This window comes from Chamaea fasciata, unplaced genomic scaffold (assembly GCF_029207755.1).
Source record: "Chamaea fasciata isolate MVZ Bird 193981 ecotype frontalis unplaced genomic scaffold, bChaFas1.0.hap1 SCAF_5, whole genome shotgun sequence".
NCBI lineage: Eukaryota > Metazoa > Chordata > Aves > Passeriformes > Sylviidae > Chamaea > Chamaea fasciata.
Window position 1 is genome coordinate 21436486 of NW_027094090.1, and position 17327 is coordinate 21453812.

Sequence of the window (17327 nt, forward strand, 5' to 3'; positions counted from 1 at the left end):
TATTTCTCCATGTTAAGTCTAAAGGCTTCATCTATTTTTCTGCATCTCTGTTATGACCAACAACCTGAAAATCCAAAGAAAATTTATAAAATACATGTTTTCTGCTAGATTAAGGAATGAACTTTTTATAACTAAATGGCCCCTATATTGAAGTCCTGGTTATTTTCATTAGTGAGGCAGGCTATATCTGTGGGATGTGGTGAATTATTTATGCAGATCATGCCTGGCTCTGGGGAGATTTTTAATGTATCCACGCCAGCAGCCACTCTTCACCCATCAGAAGGCCAACTGTCTATTAAGCATCTGACATAATAATTTGAAAAGGTTATTTTATCAAATAAACTGCAGTTAATTGCTTCTAAAGGCTTAAACTGACTATATGTTAATCATAACTGGACCCCTGATATGATACTGGGAGTAGTTTTCTTCTGAAGTATCTGCTACTTTCACACTGCTTTTGGCAATGGAATAGTATTAAGCAAATACTTTCAGTTCTGTCAGCAAACTGAATCAGAAGGGTGGTCCTGAGATTGTCTCAGGTCCCCAGTAACACTTATTTTTTTGCCTCCAGTACTGGGTTTTCTTAAGGAGCAGACTGTTTTTCATCAAAGAGACTCTTCTGGAGAAAACAAGGCATACAGTCCCATGCACAGACTTTTGTCCAAATGGCACATACAGCCCTATCCAGTTCCTAGGGATGGGTGGATGGAGAAACCAGGACTGGTGACCTGTGCTGGCAGAGAATGCACAGGTAGAGCAGATGAATTGTGAGTATTGGCAAGACAAAACAACTGTAAACCAAGAAAGGGACATCTGAAATCAGGGAGAGGGTTTGTGAGAAGAAAGGATAAACTACTATGGCTCAAAATTTAAATAATGAAGCTGTAATATTCAAACTCAGCATTTATACTGAAATTAGAACCTTTTGAAGAGTTACAAATCTATTTAATTAAAAGAAAAATTATGGCATCCCTAAAGGTTATGTGAAAATGGAGGAACATTACATTAATCAGATAAATTTTATGCTGCGAAGTTCCACATGTCTAAAGTTAAGGCAAATATTTTTAAGAGGTAATTCCATTCATATGGAATTAAGTTAAATTTTGCATAGAGCATCAAACCTGATGACTTATTTTATATATGTTTAAATGTCTTAACTTGAAGTACACAAAAGGGCATTGTCAACAATTTTTTCCAAATATAATGGTTAAAAATATAAACTGTAAAAAATGTTTCGTATTCTGGATTATCCTCTCATATGGCAAAGTCAGTATAGACCAATATATCTTTGGCACAAATATTAGTTTATAGAACTAAACTGAAGAAGTACATTCAAGCTGAAGTGGCACCTATGAATTAGAAAAGGTTACCTGATACAGATAAGACCATAAACCTTTCAGGAATTATTTTGTTTGTTTGTTTTGTAAATAAAACCTTTAGAATTTCAGATATAGTCAGGGAAAAGGATATTCTCACTTTCATGGGTCATTTGAATTAAGGTTCTCAAAAGCAGAACTAAGTGAAACAGATTAAACATCCTTATCTTATAGGATGAAGAACTGCTGAAAGTACGAGTATCATTTTCTTCTAAATCATAGCTACTGGCAGCTGTAACAGTGTTATATTCTGCAGTTGTTACATTAGGTATATTATTTCTAAAGGTAGATTGGAAATCTTCTATTTCAGGATATGTAGATAATGTCCCCTTACTCTCAGAGATAAATGAAAATGCAGTTCTGTTAGACAGGATCTTTTCTTCTGAGGCTTCTATGTTTGAAAGTGAATTTGAGGAGATCTGAATGCAAATATCTTCTGAAATGCAAGCGTGGAGGTAATGGATGTCATTTATATCAAGTCTAGGTTCACAGCTGTGCCCTGCATAACAATGGCAATCAAATTTTTCTATGAATGTTTGCAGATCCTGATATGATGGTTGCCCTTGTAAAGTATATTTTCCATCCTTTGTCATTTGAATTGCAATATTCTCAGGGTTCAAGTGAAGATAGTCACTGGAATTCCATTTTTTCCGTGCACAAGCACCTGAGTCTTGGCACAGCACTTGGCTACATATTCTGGCTGCCATTGTGACGTTGATGAGGTATGGGGTCAAAGTCCTCCTAAGGTAGTTGTCCAGAGTTCTACAGGTGTTCTGTGAAAAGAGCATTATACCTCCGCAGTTTAGTATGGAAACCATTAAAATGCTGCCATTCTAATAACAGTACCACAGTATATATATTTATAAATCTATAAATGTTTCCCCTGAGGATTTGATAATAGCTCTAGCTTGCTGTTGGAAGCAAGTTTATCTGAGAAGCTGTTATAAAATTCAAAGATCACAGAAAATTTACATTGTGTAGATGCTGGAGATGTTACAAAAGGCAGTTAGATCAGAAAGCAATTGTCTTTAAGTGTTCATTTTATCTCTATATTTCATGTAGCTTTTTGAAACAGATGCATTTAAACAAGTTTCATGAAGAATTGAAGTTCATTTCAAGTTTTAAATAGTTTGAATTGATCTGGGAAAAAAAACCCCTCACCTCTTCAGCCTAAACAAATAGTTTTTATATCAAGTAATCTCTGAGACTTTTTAGCTTTCCCCTGACCTGAATAGCTTGGCCATAGGGTAGGGACCTTTCATGGCTTTTTTAAATGAAAAGAGCTGTTGTCAGGTGGTCAAATTGAAGGTATGCTAAGATAATTGATCATTCTAACTGGCCATGAAATTGCCATATGTTCTGTGCATTCTTTGCACAGTTTAATAACCAGAAGGTTTGAAAATTCTCTCTTTGTTTCTGACATTATGGTCACTTGCCCAACACCACATGTAGATATGCCTTATATTTATACCCATGGAGATCACTTTGGTGAATCTAAGATGTATGTAGGTTTTTTGGTTTTCTTTTAGGAATATATAAAAATACTCCTAAGAACTTTTGGTTGATGCAGAAGTGAGGCTTACAGTAATATTTCATTGCTGAAATGCTAGTGACTGTGAAAGCTGTGAAAAATCAGGTGCAATTAGTGCACAAATACATAGTCTGACTGGGCTGTGTAGAGTTCTTTTTTCTCACAGGAATCTCAAAATTCAGACAATAAAAGTTGATGCTCATCTATGTTCTGATATTGAGATAATGGGCAGAAATGTTCCAGGTGCAACTGATATCCTTTCTCAAAGGCAGGCACATACAAAAAAGTCAAAGTGGGATGCTTTGGGGAATAACAACCTTACAGAGCTGTGGAGGTGTATTTGGCCATGCTTTCTGTGACAGGAGGTCTGGCAGGGATGAAGCGTTTCATTTCTTTGCACTCAGAAGACTTCACAAGAGTCTTCCCATACAATAGTCTGTTAAATCTAACTTGCCTGGTTATGAATGAGCTACCTGGAAAGAATTAGGAGAACATCCTTGTAAGTTTCTCAAACTATGTATTTCCCCTTCCTAAAACAAACTAGAGTTTGTTTTTTTTTTCTTCTGACTCGGATGTTTCAAACAATGAAATTGATCAAAGCACTATTTACAACACACAGAACAGGCTAGGGCTGAGCTTTTACAGACTGAGTTCTCCTACTGATGTTGCCAAGTTCACCACTCCAAAAAGCAGAAGGGTCTTTTAAAAAATGTTCTGGGTGAGCCCAAGTAATTTTTTCTTTACATCATGACTAAAATGAAATGAAGATAGAGGAATTCTTTCTTACACTTAATTAAACAAGTGCTAACTTCCCTACGGTTATCGTAGTAACTTATCCAATTAACAAGAGTCAACAGTATCGATACATTAAAAGATTGAACTCTTGTTCTGCATAGTCAATGACCTTAATAAGCCTCTAATGTGCTTGGGTTTTGACTACAAAACACTGCTGGCAATATGGAGCCATCATTTTAAAAGTAGATGATACTAAGTGATCATAATGCTATACATCCTTTTCACTTTATTTCTCTTTAAAAAATTCATATGATAATTGGTCTAGCATACCTTACTTTGTGTTAGATTCATATCACCCCAGATTACAATTCCAGAAGCACCCAGCGCAGCAGATTCTCCAATGGTATTTACCAGGTCATCCTGAAGGAAAACATGCAAAGAATCATACAAATGTAAGTAACCTATAACATAAGGGCAAATGAAAAAAAAATATAGTAAATGGCATATCCAAAATAACTACTTTGAAGACATTAAGCTATGATGCACAAGGCAAATGTCCTATTCTCAGTTGTGCAGTTTTATCCTGGAATTGGATTGCACAGGTGATACCAGAAAATGTTGCCGACAATGTCCCATTTATATATGTCATCTGTTTAAAAAAACAATACTGTAAAACTGAGCCAGTGGTTAGGTATATGATATACACTCCTCCAAGCATGTTAAGACTTGTTTTGCTGCATTGCCTCCTGGCAGCTCAGAGTTGGTAGTAACTGGTTGCAGTAATGCTGTGGGGTAAAGATACTGGGAAGCACAGCTCTTTTTTTGGTTTTGTTTTGTTTCGTTTTTTAACTTATTTTCTTTTACCAGAAAGTGCTAAAACAGAAAAGTAGCAAGAGAAAGAGCTTTCAACAGTAGAAATCTCCCTTTTACAGAGAATATCTCTGGTCTTTTACAGAGATTGATTTGGGAAATTTGTTTCTGTTCAGTTCTCCTTTTAGGGTCAGCTATTAGTCTAGTCCTAGCAAAATGTTAAGGCGTATATGGGATGGGAGAGGACTATTATAATGAAAAAAAACAATAAAAAGGCAAGTTACTGCAGGGCACGGCACCAAAAAAAAAAAAAAAAAAAAAAGTAAAGATAATAGGATTTAAATTATTAATAAGGATCCCAACAGGGCCCCTTGCTCCCTGAAAGTATCCACAGAGAGCTGGGGACGACACTTGCTAATACTCTGTTCAGAATGTGGGAGGACACCAGATAGAATGCCATCACCAGGACTCTAACTCCCCCTTCCTCGGGCTGGAACACCATTAAGAGATTACCCAGAGTGGTGGTGTCTCTGACAGGGTGGGTGTCCACAAATATGAAGGGAAAAGTATAGCCGGAACTGCAATAAGATGATTGGATTTTAATCAGAGCCTAACTTTAACTAACCCATGACATGCTAAAATACAATTTTAAAAGCTACTTGAGTACAACAAAGGACAGAATTTTCTCACTAGCTTTAAACACTTTTTAAGGAAAGAAAGTCTCCATTTTACTGTATTTTTTTCTTATAACCTAAAAAGGAGGCCCAGTATTACTAATTCTCTTTGCAAGCCTTTACTCATTTTTCTTTCCTGTAAGTGTTCTTAATATGTTTTCTAGTTTTGTGATATTTTGTTACATGTGAGGACAACTCAAGAGAATAAAATACTGTTTGATAAATATAATAAGAAGGGTTTGAAAATAGACCTCTTAGTGTTCTGTTTGGTAAAATTTCTGTGATAGATTATGTTTTTAGACAAAATTGCACGTTTCTTTCTGATGCAAGTTAGTATATTTGCTAAATAAGTGTCATCTTGCCATATAAATTTGAACTATTTAAGGTCTAGCTTCACTCACCTCAGAAAGATATTCCTCATAGACATCTGTGAATACTGGACGTGTGTATACAAAAACTGGAAGGGGATGACTAGAGTTAGAGACATGGGAAGTTCTAATGGCTTCTTGAACTCTGTTGCGAACAAAGAGTTGAGCATTTCTGGAAGATTTTAAGGCTGTCTCTAGATAGATAGATGGATAAAGTGCTGTGCTTTTCTCCCACAACCAGTTAAGCTCATTATTTCTTTCTATTTCAATATCTAAACAGGTTCCTGTATAATTGTGTGGGTTTTGTTTGTAATCGTAGTTATAACAGTCTGGATAAAGGTAATATCCCCACAGACGATTTGGTTTCATTTCTATGCCCAGCTTCAAAGATTCCAACATAAATGATTTTGCTGCAAATTCAAATTCCGTTTTAGCTATAGTTCTGGCTTCAGCTTCTGATAGGCTGAGGTCTCTCTGCAGAACTAGCTCAATGAATTCCTGTCTGTAAATATCTTTTGATCCCCAGTTCCTTATCCACACAGGTCTCCAGTTTTCCCAGTCAATGACAGCCAATCCAAGCTGTTCATCTGAAGGAATGTAGAATTGAATGTCCTCTTTGGCTTTTTTTAAATGATCATCCAGCAGTGGGAGTTGAGGAAATCCTCCATTGAATGCCTCTCCTGTGACTTCATTTTTGTAAGGGTAGTAGCCAAGCCTGTCTGGATAGAAGAGAGTGATGTTTTGCCCAATGGATGTCTTTAGTGTGCTTCCAACTAGGGAAAAAAAATTCATGTCCAGCTGCACTCCAGTCCTTTCAGTACAAAGTTCTGTGGGAGCATTCCAGATAGAAAGGAAAGGTGAATTAGAAACAAGGGGACGAGCTCTTATGTTCAGAGATGAGCAGCAAGAAACTAGAAAAGTGGCAAACAGCACACCAGATGCTACAGGGTATGTACAGGTAACACAGATGCCAAAACTTTGCTTTTGTCTTAGAGTTTCCATTGTACCATGTGCAGTGACATTAGGTGCTTCCAATCAGACAAAAACTAAATGCTTTCTGGGTGTTCAGAAGGCTGGTGGTCTGTCAAAGACTTAACCATACAATATATTTCTTCAGATCAATACCTATTAAGCAATATTTCTTGGGTGTAAAATAGGGGTGTCCTTTTTACAAGGCACTCTGTCATTTCAGGCTGCAGGAAACTTTTCAATGACTTCTCAGACCTAATGCAGAAAAAGAAGCAAATGTAACGTAAGAAATTATAAATATTTAATTTCTAACCTTGAAACAAATACCATTTCTGATTTTGAATATATTGTAATACTTGAATACAATTCCCCTTTGAGGGAAAAGAACAATGTGCAACCATAGAGAAATAAGCTGTGCCATTCCACTGGCAGTTTTACACCTAAAACTTAGATATAAAAACCCTAGATTTAAAACAGAGAGTGGAACAGTATTCAGTGGCTCAGAGTGAGTGTGCACAGAAGGAGTCCTGATTGTGTCAGTTACTGATGCCTGTAAAAATAAGCAGTTTCATAGTGACTTCTCTTATTCAACAGCAATGTATATATAGTATTTCTCACCTACATCAAAATAAAGTTCTAATCCTTCATTTGTTAATTTTACAGAGCCCTTAAGGAAGATACAACATAACACAAAACAAACCTGGACTGTTTTACACTGGCAGAAAACCAATTGATGGATACTCATTTAACTCAGTGAGGTATCTGATATAATTGTAGGCACTCCATCTTCTGTCCAGACCTCTTTTAAACAGGCTCAAACACCTGTGTATCACTTTGGTTTATGACCAGCTGTATGTTACTTCAGGCCATTTGAGATGTACAGATTAAGTGGCCCCAAGTCAAAGGCTGCCCAGGGGTGCAGTTCATTAGGAAAGCTGAGGCTGTCTGTATACCCACAGCCTCAGTGGGCAGTCACATTTAGTGGTGATAGCCTCAGTATAGGCATCAGCTTTTACATAGAATCCTACTAGCTAAAGCATTCTCTGTGCAGTAACTCCTAAATCTACATTCCTTCTGATTTTGAAATGGTTCAAACCTGAATCCGTCCCATTCTGTAGAGGCCTTGTGATGAGGCAATAGAGTGTGTAAGAATTATATAAGAGTGTACACAAAAATATAGGGGTCACGATGAAGTGGGCCATGGAGTGGCTGACAATATAAAATCTCTAAGGACAGATCCAAAAAAAAAGCAAAGAAGATTTTAGTTTGTATTTATTGAATTCAGCCAGAAGTGGAATCTACAAATCTTGTAAAGAATCAGCAGATGGACTGAAATCTAAATGTTGATGCAGATATTTCATCATCACACAGCTGCTGATGTGATAACTAAAGAAACCTTGCCAAGAATGAGTTTTATAAACTAGACTTAGATCATAGATCGGATCACCAGGAAAGGAGATGTGGCTCTGTTCATTTAAATTGCTTCAAGAGCACTACCTCATTTGCATGGCATCTGCTTGATGAAATTTGCAGAAAACAGGTCTGCATGCATTTCCCCCAGCTGCCCAGAGATGACAGCAGGAAAGAGCCAGCTCTCCTCCAGGCTAAACAATTTTGGCTCTCTCAGCCTCTCCTCATGTGACAAATGCTATAATCCCTTATTCATCTTTGTAGCAATTTGCCAGATTTGCTCCAGTATGCCTGTTGCTTTATTGTACTGGAGAGCTCAGAGGTAGACACAACACTCCAAATGTGGCATGATCAGTACTAAATAGAAAGAATAAAGACATTGCTTAGAAGGAATAAACACATTGCTTGACTTATTGGTGGTGTATACTCTTGTTAATGCCACCCAAAAGGCTGTTGGTCTTCAATGGTGCAAAGATGCATTGCTCAATCCAGTCAAATTTGTAGAGCCTATTCTGCAACTTCCTTCCAGCCATTCAGCTCACAAGCCTGTACTGGTGTATGAGTTATTGCTCTCCAGGTGTAGGGCTTGACATTTTCTTATGTTGAACTTCATGAGGTTTCTGTCACCTCTTTCTCCAGTCTGTGGAGGTCCCTCTGAATGGCAGCATGATCCTGTGCCACTCCCAAGTCTGGATTATCTGTAAACTTGCCACAGAAACACTCTTCCCCATTGTTCAGATAATTAATCAGGATGTTAAATAGTATTGGACCTAGAATGAAGCCTTAGTATACATTACTAGAAACAGGCTTCCAGCTGGACTTCGATGGGGCTGCAGCTGTACATTCTGGACTGATCACAACCCTTTGAGTCTGACAGTTCAGCCAGTTTTCAATTTCACTGACCAGTTATCTGGCTTGTACTTAATCAGTGAGAATGTTACAGGAGACTATGTTGAAAGCCTTGCTAAATCAAGATCAGCAGTATTCAATGCTCTTTCCTTGTCCACCAAGCCAATCATCTCTTTGTAGGGTCTGGGGTGAGGCTGGTCTGACCAGCCTATAGTTCTTTGGATCTCCTTTTTAGAACCTTTTTAAGAAAGGAGTTACATTTACTTTCTTCCAGTCCTTGGAACCTCCCCCAATCACTCTGACTGTTCAAAGATGTTCAAGAATGGCCTTACAATGACATCAGCAGCTTCTTCAGCACACACTGCTCCTTGCAGGCACATTGTAGGAGCTGACGGGATGGCACCGAGAGAGATCTCTGGAGTCCTCAGGAGGGAGGGAGAGAGTGAGCTAAGAGGGCTAAATTCTTGTTACAGTACATTATATCTCTTTCTGTGGTGAATATTCTAATTTACACTAACCAACCACTGCAAGACACAAATCCTACAGAATTTACATACAGCCTATAAGAACTACTACATTACCACACTGTGTTACATTTTAAACTCTGAAAGCTACTCTTTAGACTCTTTTCTCTTGCTGAATTGACCTTTGGATCCCTCAGCTAGCAGTAGGGTATTGTTCAATCAAAAGAGATTCCCCTTCAGCTGGCTAGACCATTGTTTTCAGGTTATATAGTAACTAAGGCTTGGTATCCTACATCTCAAAGCTGGCTTTCATTTCTACTTTGCTTATAGGTTTCATATTTTCAGAATCTTTTGCCAAGCAGTCATATTTATAAGGTTTCCCTGTTTCATCTTCCCCAAGAGCACATACCATTATGTCCCATAAACTTGTGTCTGTCCAGTCTGCGTAAGTGTTCCTGTCCCTGCTTATGCTTTGCTCTTTCCAGCCCCACTCAGCACTAGGCCCACATTTTCCCTTGTCTTCTGCTGTTCCTATACTTCTAGAAGGCCTTCATGTCACCTTTCATACATCTTGCCAGATGTAACTCCAAGTGGGCTCTGGCTTTCTTAACCACATCCCAACAGTTCAGATAGTGTGTTTTGTTCACTTGTCCCAGCTAGCACTTAATGTGTGCTTCCTTATTTTGTCCGAGCTTTGGCAGGAGCTGATCTTGCTGTTTCTTGATTTCCTGTATGTGGAGGTTTTTGAACTTAGAAAAGGTGATTCTTAAAAATCAATCAGCTCTTGGACCCTTCTTTCCAGGGTGGTCTCCCAAGGAATTCTTCCAAGCTGATACCTCTAGATGCCAAAATGTGCTTTCCTGAAGGCAGTGGTTTTGATCTTGCCATTTCCTTTGTTGACTCTTTTCAAGATCCTGAACTCCACCATCTCGTAATCACTACAGCCAAGACCCAGCCTTCACCTTTCCTGTTTGTAACTATGAGGTACACCAGATCATCTCTCTTCCTGGCTCCTGCATTATCCTAAGTGACACTTCCTGAGAGAATACAGATGGAGACTTCCAGGACAAACTTACAGAATTCTGCACTGAAATTCTGGTGAGATACTTTTTCCAGCTTATTCAAATTAAATAAATTTTCACACATAACCAGCTGATACACACCAGCACTTGCCAGGACAGTGATCTTTTACATGATTGGTTTTCTCACAAGAAAGTGGGAAGCCCTCAGAAAGAAGCTGTAGGAGTAATTTGGCTTTTACTGTTCCTCTGGCTTTGGTTATAAGAGATTTCTTGCCCCATTGAAGTCAGAAAACTACAGAACATAAATTTTATTATTTGTTTCTATAAGGTTTTTTTATGAGAGGATTTTAGTAATAGGCTGGCTTGATGTAAAGGAAAAGAGAAAAACATTGTTTTGAATACTACATTTACTCATTTAGCTAGAATTCATTTATTATTGGCTATTCTTGCAAAATTAAATTTAACGGATTGTTGGGAAATTATTTTCCTCCAAATCTTGCTATGATGTACTCTACTGGGTATGAGTTAACAGATTATTTTATGTGGTAGTTTCCAGTTAAAAGGATTCATCCTAGCCTAACAATGACAGCTCTGATAAATGTTCCTCTCTTCAGTCTCATTTATGTTAGTCTAAGTGAGCTGAGTCATAAAGCTGCCCTTCCCCTTGTCAAAAAGTCAATTACTTTACAATATATTAACACTAATTGTTCATGGGGTACCTGACTGGAGGTACATATTGACGGAGCTAAGTGCCTTTTGTCTAGGGAAAAAGTTTTGACTTTAGATTTTCCCAAATCTGGCATTTGTAAGAGTTAAGCATTACAGGAAATCATATTAATTTTCTTGGCTTAATTATTGCATCATTTTTCACAGCATAAACTGGATTGCAGAAACACACATGGTTGAAAGTGCTGGTGTGCTTCTGTGTTTTGGTATCTACACAGTCATAGATTTGGGCCATGCCGCATGTCCCTGAAAAAGGTGGACTCTGAAAAGGTTCCACTTGACCAAAGACAGTTTGAAAACAAAAGGTAAAGAAGTATTATACATACTTCACTCAAATCAATGTTTGTTGTCCCACAAGTGGATGGTATATTACAATAAAAAGTATTGATTATACTGTTTGTCTTATGTTCAAAACCTGCCTCTAAACATTAGGGGAATTCAGTTTCAAGGGTTTTTTATCAAAGTTAGACATGAGAGTCCACATTCAGCCTTGATATAATTAGGCATTGCTTAGTCAAGTCATTAAACTTAAGCCAATAAACAAAAAAGGGTATCTGATATTCTTATGTTAATATTTTTAGTTACACTTATTGAATTTCAAGCATTAGTCTCTAAAATCTTGCAGTTTCGGTTTTAGTTTGGACACATGAAAGCAGGCGTGCTCTTCCTGACTTCTAAGGGAGAAGGTGAGTGTTATTGAACTGTACTATCTTGTTGAACAACAGCATGTAAGAACACTTGTGGTACCAAGATTATAAATGTAGTTATCATTTTAGATTATAGATTACATACTTGTGTTCATTAACTGTTTCATTGCCAACAGTATGATATTGCCTATTAATTAATGGCATAATAAAAAAAAAAAAAAGAAAAGTGAAAATTGGCTGGTCTTTTCCTATGCCAAAGAAAATATGGATACAGATGTCAGCATGTAGGGCTGCAGTTTTTTATGGGACAGAGAAACCTAGCTCTTTCAGTCTTTGCATTTAAGTCTTTAAATGCCTGAGGCTGTGATGTAAGGTATATGTTCAAATATGCAGATAGGACCAGAATATTAAGGATTTATTCCTTATTCTTTTGCTTTCATATAAACACTAGCTACTTCAGTGTAGAAATAGCTCTTGATGTTACAGACAAAATAAGGTATTAGACAGCATAACTTAAGTTCTTGGGAAAAGTTTCTTTGTATTTTCTTTTATCTGAAGGTTACAAAAATGTAAAGTTGTACAGATGTGTAATGACTCAATTCTAGCTTCTGTGAAGAGGTCAGCACTGATTAAGTCCTAAGGAGAGATAGAATAGACTTCGGAGGAGCAGACTAAGTATATATTGAATTAAATATTAACATGTTTAAACTTGGAAGAAACCTGAAGGGTAATACGAAGCATTTTTTAAAGTTACCAGCAATACTGAGACAGCCATACACAGTTTCTCTAAACAGGATCAAATCAGCCCACACTGCTGTGAAAGGGCTGTCTGAGGTCAACGCATGCATTTTTTATAGATGAGTGGAAAACAGTCAATGTGTCTGACATCTGTCCTGGTCTGTCCTTGGGTGTCTCAGTGGTGCTACTCTGGGAAATGGCCCCATTCCCTTCCATTCTGTTCTGGAGGAGTCTTTCTTCTGGATGAAGGGGACAGTTATCACCGTTGCAACTTCAAATTAAACCCTCCTTCTCTTTTTAGAGATGCCTGTTCTGGCTAGTTGCTGTTTGTTCATTACAAATAGGTGTCAGAGTCATGAAACAGCCACAGAAGAAGGGGAAGAATAACGTTGCAGTTGTGTTGTGTTCCCTATTTGGGTCATTTTGGCATTTCTTAAAGAAGAGGCAATGACATTCAGTTAGCACTAACAAATATGGGTGTTGCGATGATAACATCAACATTAGTGGTGAGGAATAGAAAGATCCACAGAAAGAAGGTCCACCTCTGGAGGTATGAACCATCTGTGCTACACAGCTGATGGCAGGTTTGACCTGTGAAGGGTGATATTTGCATAGAGGATGTGGCCTCATTGTTACAAGTGCTGTAAGCTTCTCTTCTCTGTATAGTCAGAATTTGGTAAGCACTGATCTTGACCATGGTTTTAAAACTCCACCCTCATGTCAGTAGATCCTTCTTAGCTGGCCTAAGGCAACTATTAATGAGGCCACATAATGAATTGTTGAGGTTGAAAATGCCTCAGCTGATACAGAGAAGAGGAAGGGGTTTTTATAGTTAGGTACATGAACCAGCCAAACTGGCTGGCTTAGTCAGCATGTCTGATTTAAGAGATGTTTGTCAAACTACACCCCAGTGCTGTGGCTGTCCTTATCATCAAGAACTGCCAAATCATCTCTTTCATCAAAGGTTACTCCCATTCCTGAGTTCCATTTCTGAGTACAGGGCAGTGAGTACATGAGGACCTGAAAAAAAACTCCCAAAAAATTTCTACCAGCATTCCTGACTGTGAAAATGAATCAAAATATGCCTGTGATGTAAAGGTCAGGAACTGAGCATCCACATTTTAGACAAACCTCCTTAAAAATACCTATTCAAAAGTAGTCAAAATTTTAATTATTTAAAATTAAATTAAATCTTTTTAACTACTTAAATGAGTTAAATATATAGTTTTAACTAATTTTATTTAAATTGGTTAAACTATACATTTTAACTAAACTTACCCAATTATTTTCATAGTCTTATGATGACTGCTGCAGTGTTCCAGGATTACTTTCATGTATTTAGTAAGATCTCTATATTTTTCATTGTCTTTTTTTTTATCTTTCAAGTTCTAATTCTCAATTTTGTAACAATTCTTAATATCATAACAGATAATTGACGTTCTGATTTTTTTTTTATCAAGTTTGCCAAATAATCCATCTGAACACATTCCTAAGAGTATATGGAAAAATCTTCTTTGCTGTATTATGTATAAATAGATTTGGCAGAACTCAGATTTTGTAATGACAGTTTCTATTGCAGAGGAATCAGGGACAAAAATAAGAGTTGATCCTGTGTGACTTTGTAAAGTACTCTGTCTCATTAAGATTACCCTGCAAAATGTTCACTGTCTGCTGAATCGCTAGTATTTTGTGGCAAAACAAGCCCAAACATATTCTGTCTAGCAAGAAAAATGCATTGGCAGTAAATACAGAATTTAAAAATATAATTGTGTGTTTACCATGAATATAGATTATTAATATATAGCTAATTAAAGGCAAGAACACCCTGGAAGCATATTTGGATCACTGTACTACACCACTGCTATCCTAACCTAGAATACTGCCCAGTTTTTAAATCAGCTCAGTTTTCAAAAGCATCTAGTGGTTTTCTTTGGTATATTTTTAGTCAAATACATTTTTTTCTATATTACACTAAAACCGCTTGAATAATTCTAATTAGAAGCCTTCAAAAAAACAAACACAAACAAAGGCCCAAAGCCAATTTTCTTTGGACTTGTATATTCAGCCTCTTCTTTGTTCTGACTGCTTCTCCAAGTAGGAAGTCAAATTTTCATACTGATAGAATGCTTTGAGTTAGGAGGGACCTTTAAGGGTCACCTGGTCAAATACCCACTAGGGATATTACTTAAGATGCCCAGTGTCGTATTTTCTGCAGCATCATTCATTCCAGCATAATTTTAAATTCTTTTGGACAGCAATATTTACAAAGGGCTCTAGTGTAGATCACTGTGCATGTTGCTGTACAAGAACAACCTTCCTAAGCACTTTGCTAGACCTTCTCAGGGAGCTCTTCCAAATAGGACAACGTTATACCTACAAATGTATAGACAGTATCAAAGGTGGCCCATAATACAGAGGATTATAATCTGCTATTAGTAAGCACTTAATGATCATCATCTCCCTTATGAATTCTATTTTGAAAATCAGAAGTCTGAACCAAACATAAAAATATACATTCTTGCCTTCTAAGCCAACATGCAGCACAGAAATAACTGCAGTTACATTTCTATACAAAGCAGGTATTTCACATCTGTATTAAAAATATATTTTATTCCCCTTCAAGAAACTATTACCCTAATCTAGGATTTATGAAACAAAAAAAAAAAAAAAAAAATCTACACTGTATGAAAGTAACTGTGCTTTTTAGAAAAGGTGAAATTGCTCTGGAGAAGAAAGCAGGATAGACTTTTGCATAATCCTGGGAATTACTGCAGTGTTCAAATTAACACAGCAGTCCGTTCTGTATCTGAAACTGTTTGTGTCACAAAATTGTGCCATCCTTTTTAGAAAAAGTAGTCTTCAAAAAAGATGATAGTGGAGTTCCCTTTCAAACATAAAGGAGTAGAAACACCCCTGGGGTAAATGAAACCTGCATGGATGAAATTATTCCTGGATATTCAGTAGCCACGCTCTATACAGTGTGTTGCTAGAGCAACAGGAGGCAGGGGTAGCAGCAAGAAGGGTCCTCAAAGCAAATTATTCGTGGAAATAAATATGGATTATTAACCTCATACCAGTTTGTACATTAACATATGTCTTCACAGTATGCAATTTTAAGTTCTCTTCTGCAATACCTGAATGCTCTCTCCTTTTAATTTTCCTCTCCTGGGACTGTAATTCATTCCATATTCCTTTCTCCCATGATTGGATATAAATAAATAAAATCTGACAAAAAGATGAAACTGCAGTAAAAAAATAAACCTTGCCTCACGCGTAATTTCTCTTTCGTACTGTGTGCTTTTTCACCTGCTGTTCCTTCACAGCCCTCACTAGCCATTTGTTATTTTGATAAACTTACTAATACCAAGGAGCCACAGCCAGTCTAATTGCCACCCATCCCTGGAGATAAGTGGGAGAGATGGGTAAACAGATGTCAAAGTCTCAAAACAAAAGCGAGTACAAAGCTATGCAGAAAACCAGTGATTTATTAAGGAGGCATTGGTATTATCGAGCATTGTTTTGGGAAATGGGTATGCAGAGAATTAACAGTTCGACTGAAAAGAAGAAAGGAGCTCAGTTGGGCCTGTCTGAGCAAGAACATTAGCATAACCCTCAGAGAAAGCCTAAGGAAAAGGATTTACAGCACAGGAACTGAAAACAAGAGCTTGTGGCTCTCAGCTGAGGAAATGAGTACTTTTTGTTTGGGCCTGCCACTGGTTAGGGTGGCAAAGTTGGTGCTCTCTCTATGGGCATACAGCTGGGACAGCTGACCCCACCACCCCATCTTCTTCTAACTGAGACAACCTGCAAGCCCTCACTAACTCTGACTAAACAGCAAAGCTGAGAAACACACTGATATCTCCTGGTTTTAAGAGACCTTAACGTCTAACATGTGGAGTGAGTTTGGACCACTTGCCACGGGAGCTGGGACTTGGACAGTGTGTGTCAGTCAGGCCAGGCTCTTGCTGCCCACATCCTCACTCCCTCTCAGATTTTCCCTCCTGGGAAGTTTTAGTGGATACCCATGCCAGCCCTCACCTGTGTGGGATTGCCCAGCACGTGCTCCATTGTTTACATGCAACTCTGACTCAAACCTCTTGCCTCAGATATTTTGTGGAGTGTCTTGCCTGCCCGTGGCTTCGTGAAAAAAATAACTATTACACTGCAACATATTTACCCGAGTTGAAAGAATGAAAACATGCAGGTGTCTTTTCTTTCACCCCTGGTTAGAAGCATTCACTAGGGAGAAGTAACTTCATATTAAATTTTCCCAGCCATAAATTTAAACCAATAAACTTTAGATTCCTAAAGAAGGAGAAATCCCTATTAGCATACCCATACCTGTAAAGGAAACCTATTCTCACCCCCTAAGTAAAATTGCCTAGAGTAAGGACTTAACCTAAAAAGCTTTAAACAAGACTTTGTTAAAATAAGGTTGTTTTAGCAATTTTGTGTCTGGAGACATAGATTTTACTTAATACTTCCGACAGCTATGTATGTGCAGTTAGTAAGTAATTTTTCATGTATCTAATAGTTCAATGAATCACTGGCATTGAAAAAAGGAAGTTAAAATACGCTGAGAGCGAAACAGCTGATAGTGCCACATACAGTTCTGAGTGTGTAACACAGCTAAGTGATTGTTCCACCACCTCACAACTCCTGACAATCATTTTGGAAAGTTTTATTAAATTTTACCTTCCCTCTGTGAGATTTGAATTTAAAAATAGTAAAAATTTTAAATAAAATTTAGCATAAAAATAATCAGTAAAAACTCACCTCAATGATTCCACAGGTCAGGACCTGCTGAAATGAATGATCAAGTGAGTGGACAAAATTATTACCCTTGTCTAGAAAGGCAGGGCTCTGGCCCAGCCAATTGGGATTTGTCATTTGGTGAAAGCTTTAGCATAATTATAGGGTAGTTGATGAAAGGTGTCTTCTGACACAGCTGATTGCAGTTAAATAGTACAAAAGCATGTTACTTGTCACAGGTCTTGCACCATTTTCT

General features: G+C 37.5%; 1 protein-coding gene across 3 annotated transcripts; it reads right to left on the reverse strand.

Annotated features, from left to right (window-relative positions):
• On the reverse strand, nucleotides 1-17183 carry SPAM1 (sperm adhesion molecule 1). Of its 3 annotated transcripts, none has more exons than XM_066182990.1 (5): nucleotides 17096-17183; nucleotides 6620-6718; nucleotides 5528-6321; nucleotides 3973-4062; nucleotides 1-2149 (listed from the first exon to the last, which is right to left on the reverse strand). In XM_066182990.1, exons 3-5 carry the CDS (start codon nucleotides 6284-6286, stop codon nucleotides 1445-1447), a joined length of 1554 nt encoding a protein of 517 aa, XP_066039087.1. In that variant the 5' UTR covers nucleotides 6287-6321; nucleotides 6620-6718; nucleotides 17096-17183; the 3' UTR covers nucleotides 1-1444. The 3 variants fall into 3 exon arrangements, with proteins under 3 accessions (XP_066039087.1, XP_066039086.1, XP_066039085.1); XM_066182989.1 differs by adding an exon at nucleotides 16497-16558 and having other exon boundaries at nucleotides 5528-6718; XM_066182988.1 differs by having other exon boundaries at nucleotides 5528-6718.
• Nucleotides 17184-17327: the final 144 nt, after the last annotated feature.

Excerpts from the sequence above, each read along its gene's own strand:
- SPAM1 (XM_066182988.1), bottom strand. The coding sequence starts at position 6,496 with ATGGAAACTCTAAGACAAAAGCAAAGTTTTGGCATCTGTGTTACCTGT. Across the intron at positions 4,063-5,527 it reads ATGAGGAATATCTTTCTGAG|GATGACCTGGTAAATACCAT; the intron begins GTGAGTGAAGCT and ends GTTTTCCTTCAG. Across the intron at positions 2,150-3,972 it reads TGAATCTAACACAAAGTAAG|AACACCTGTAGAACTCTGGA; the intron begins GTATGCTAGACC and ends CTCTTTTCACAG.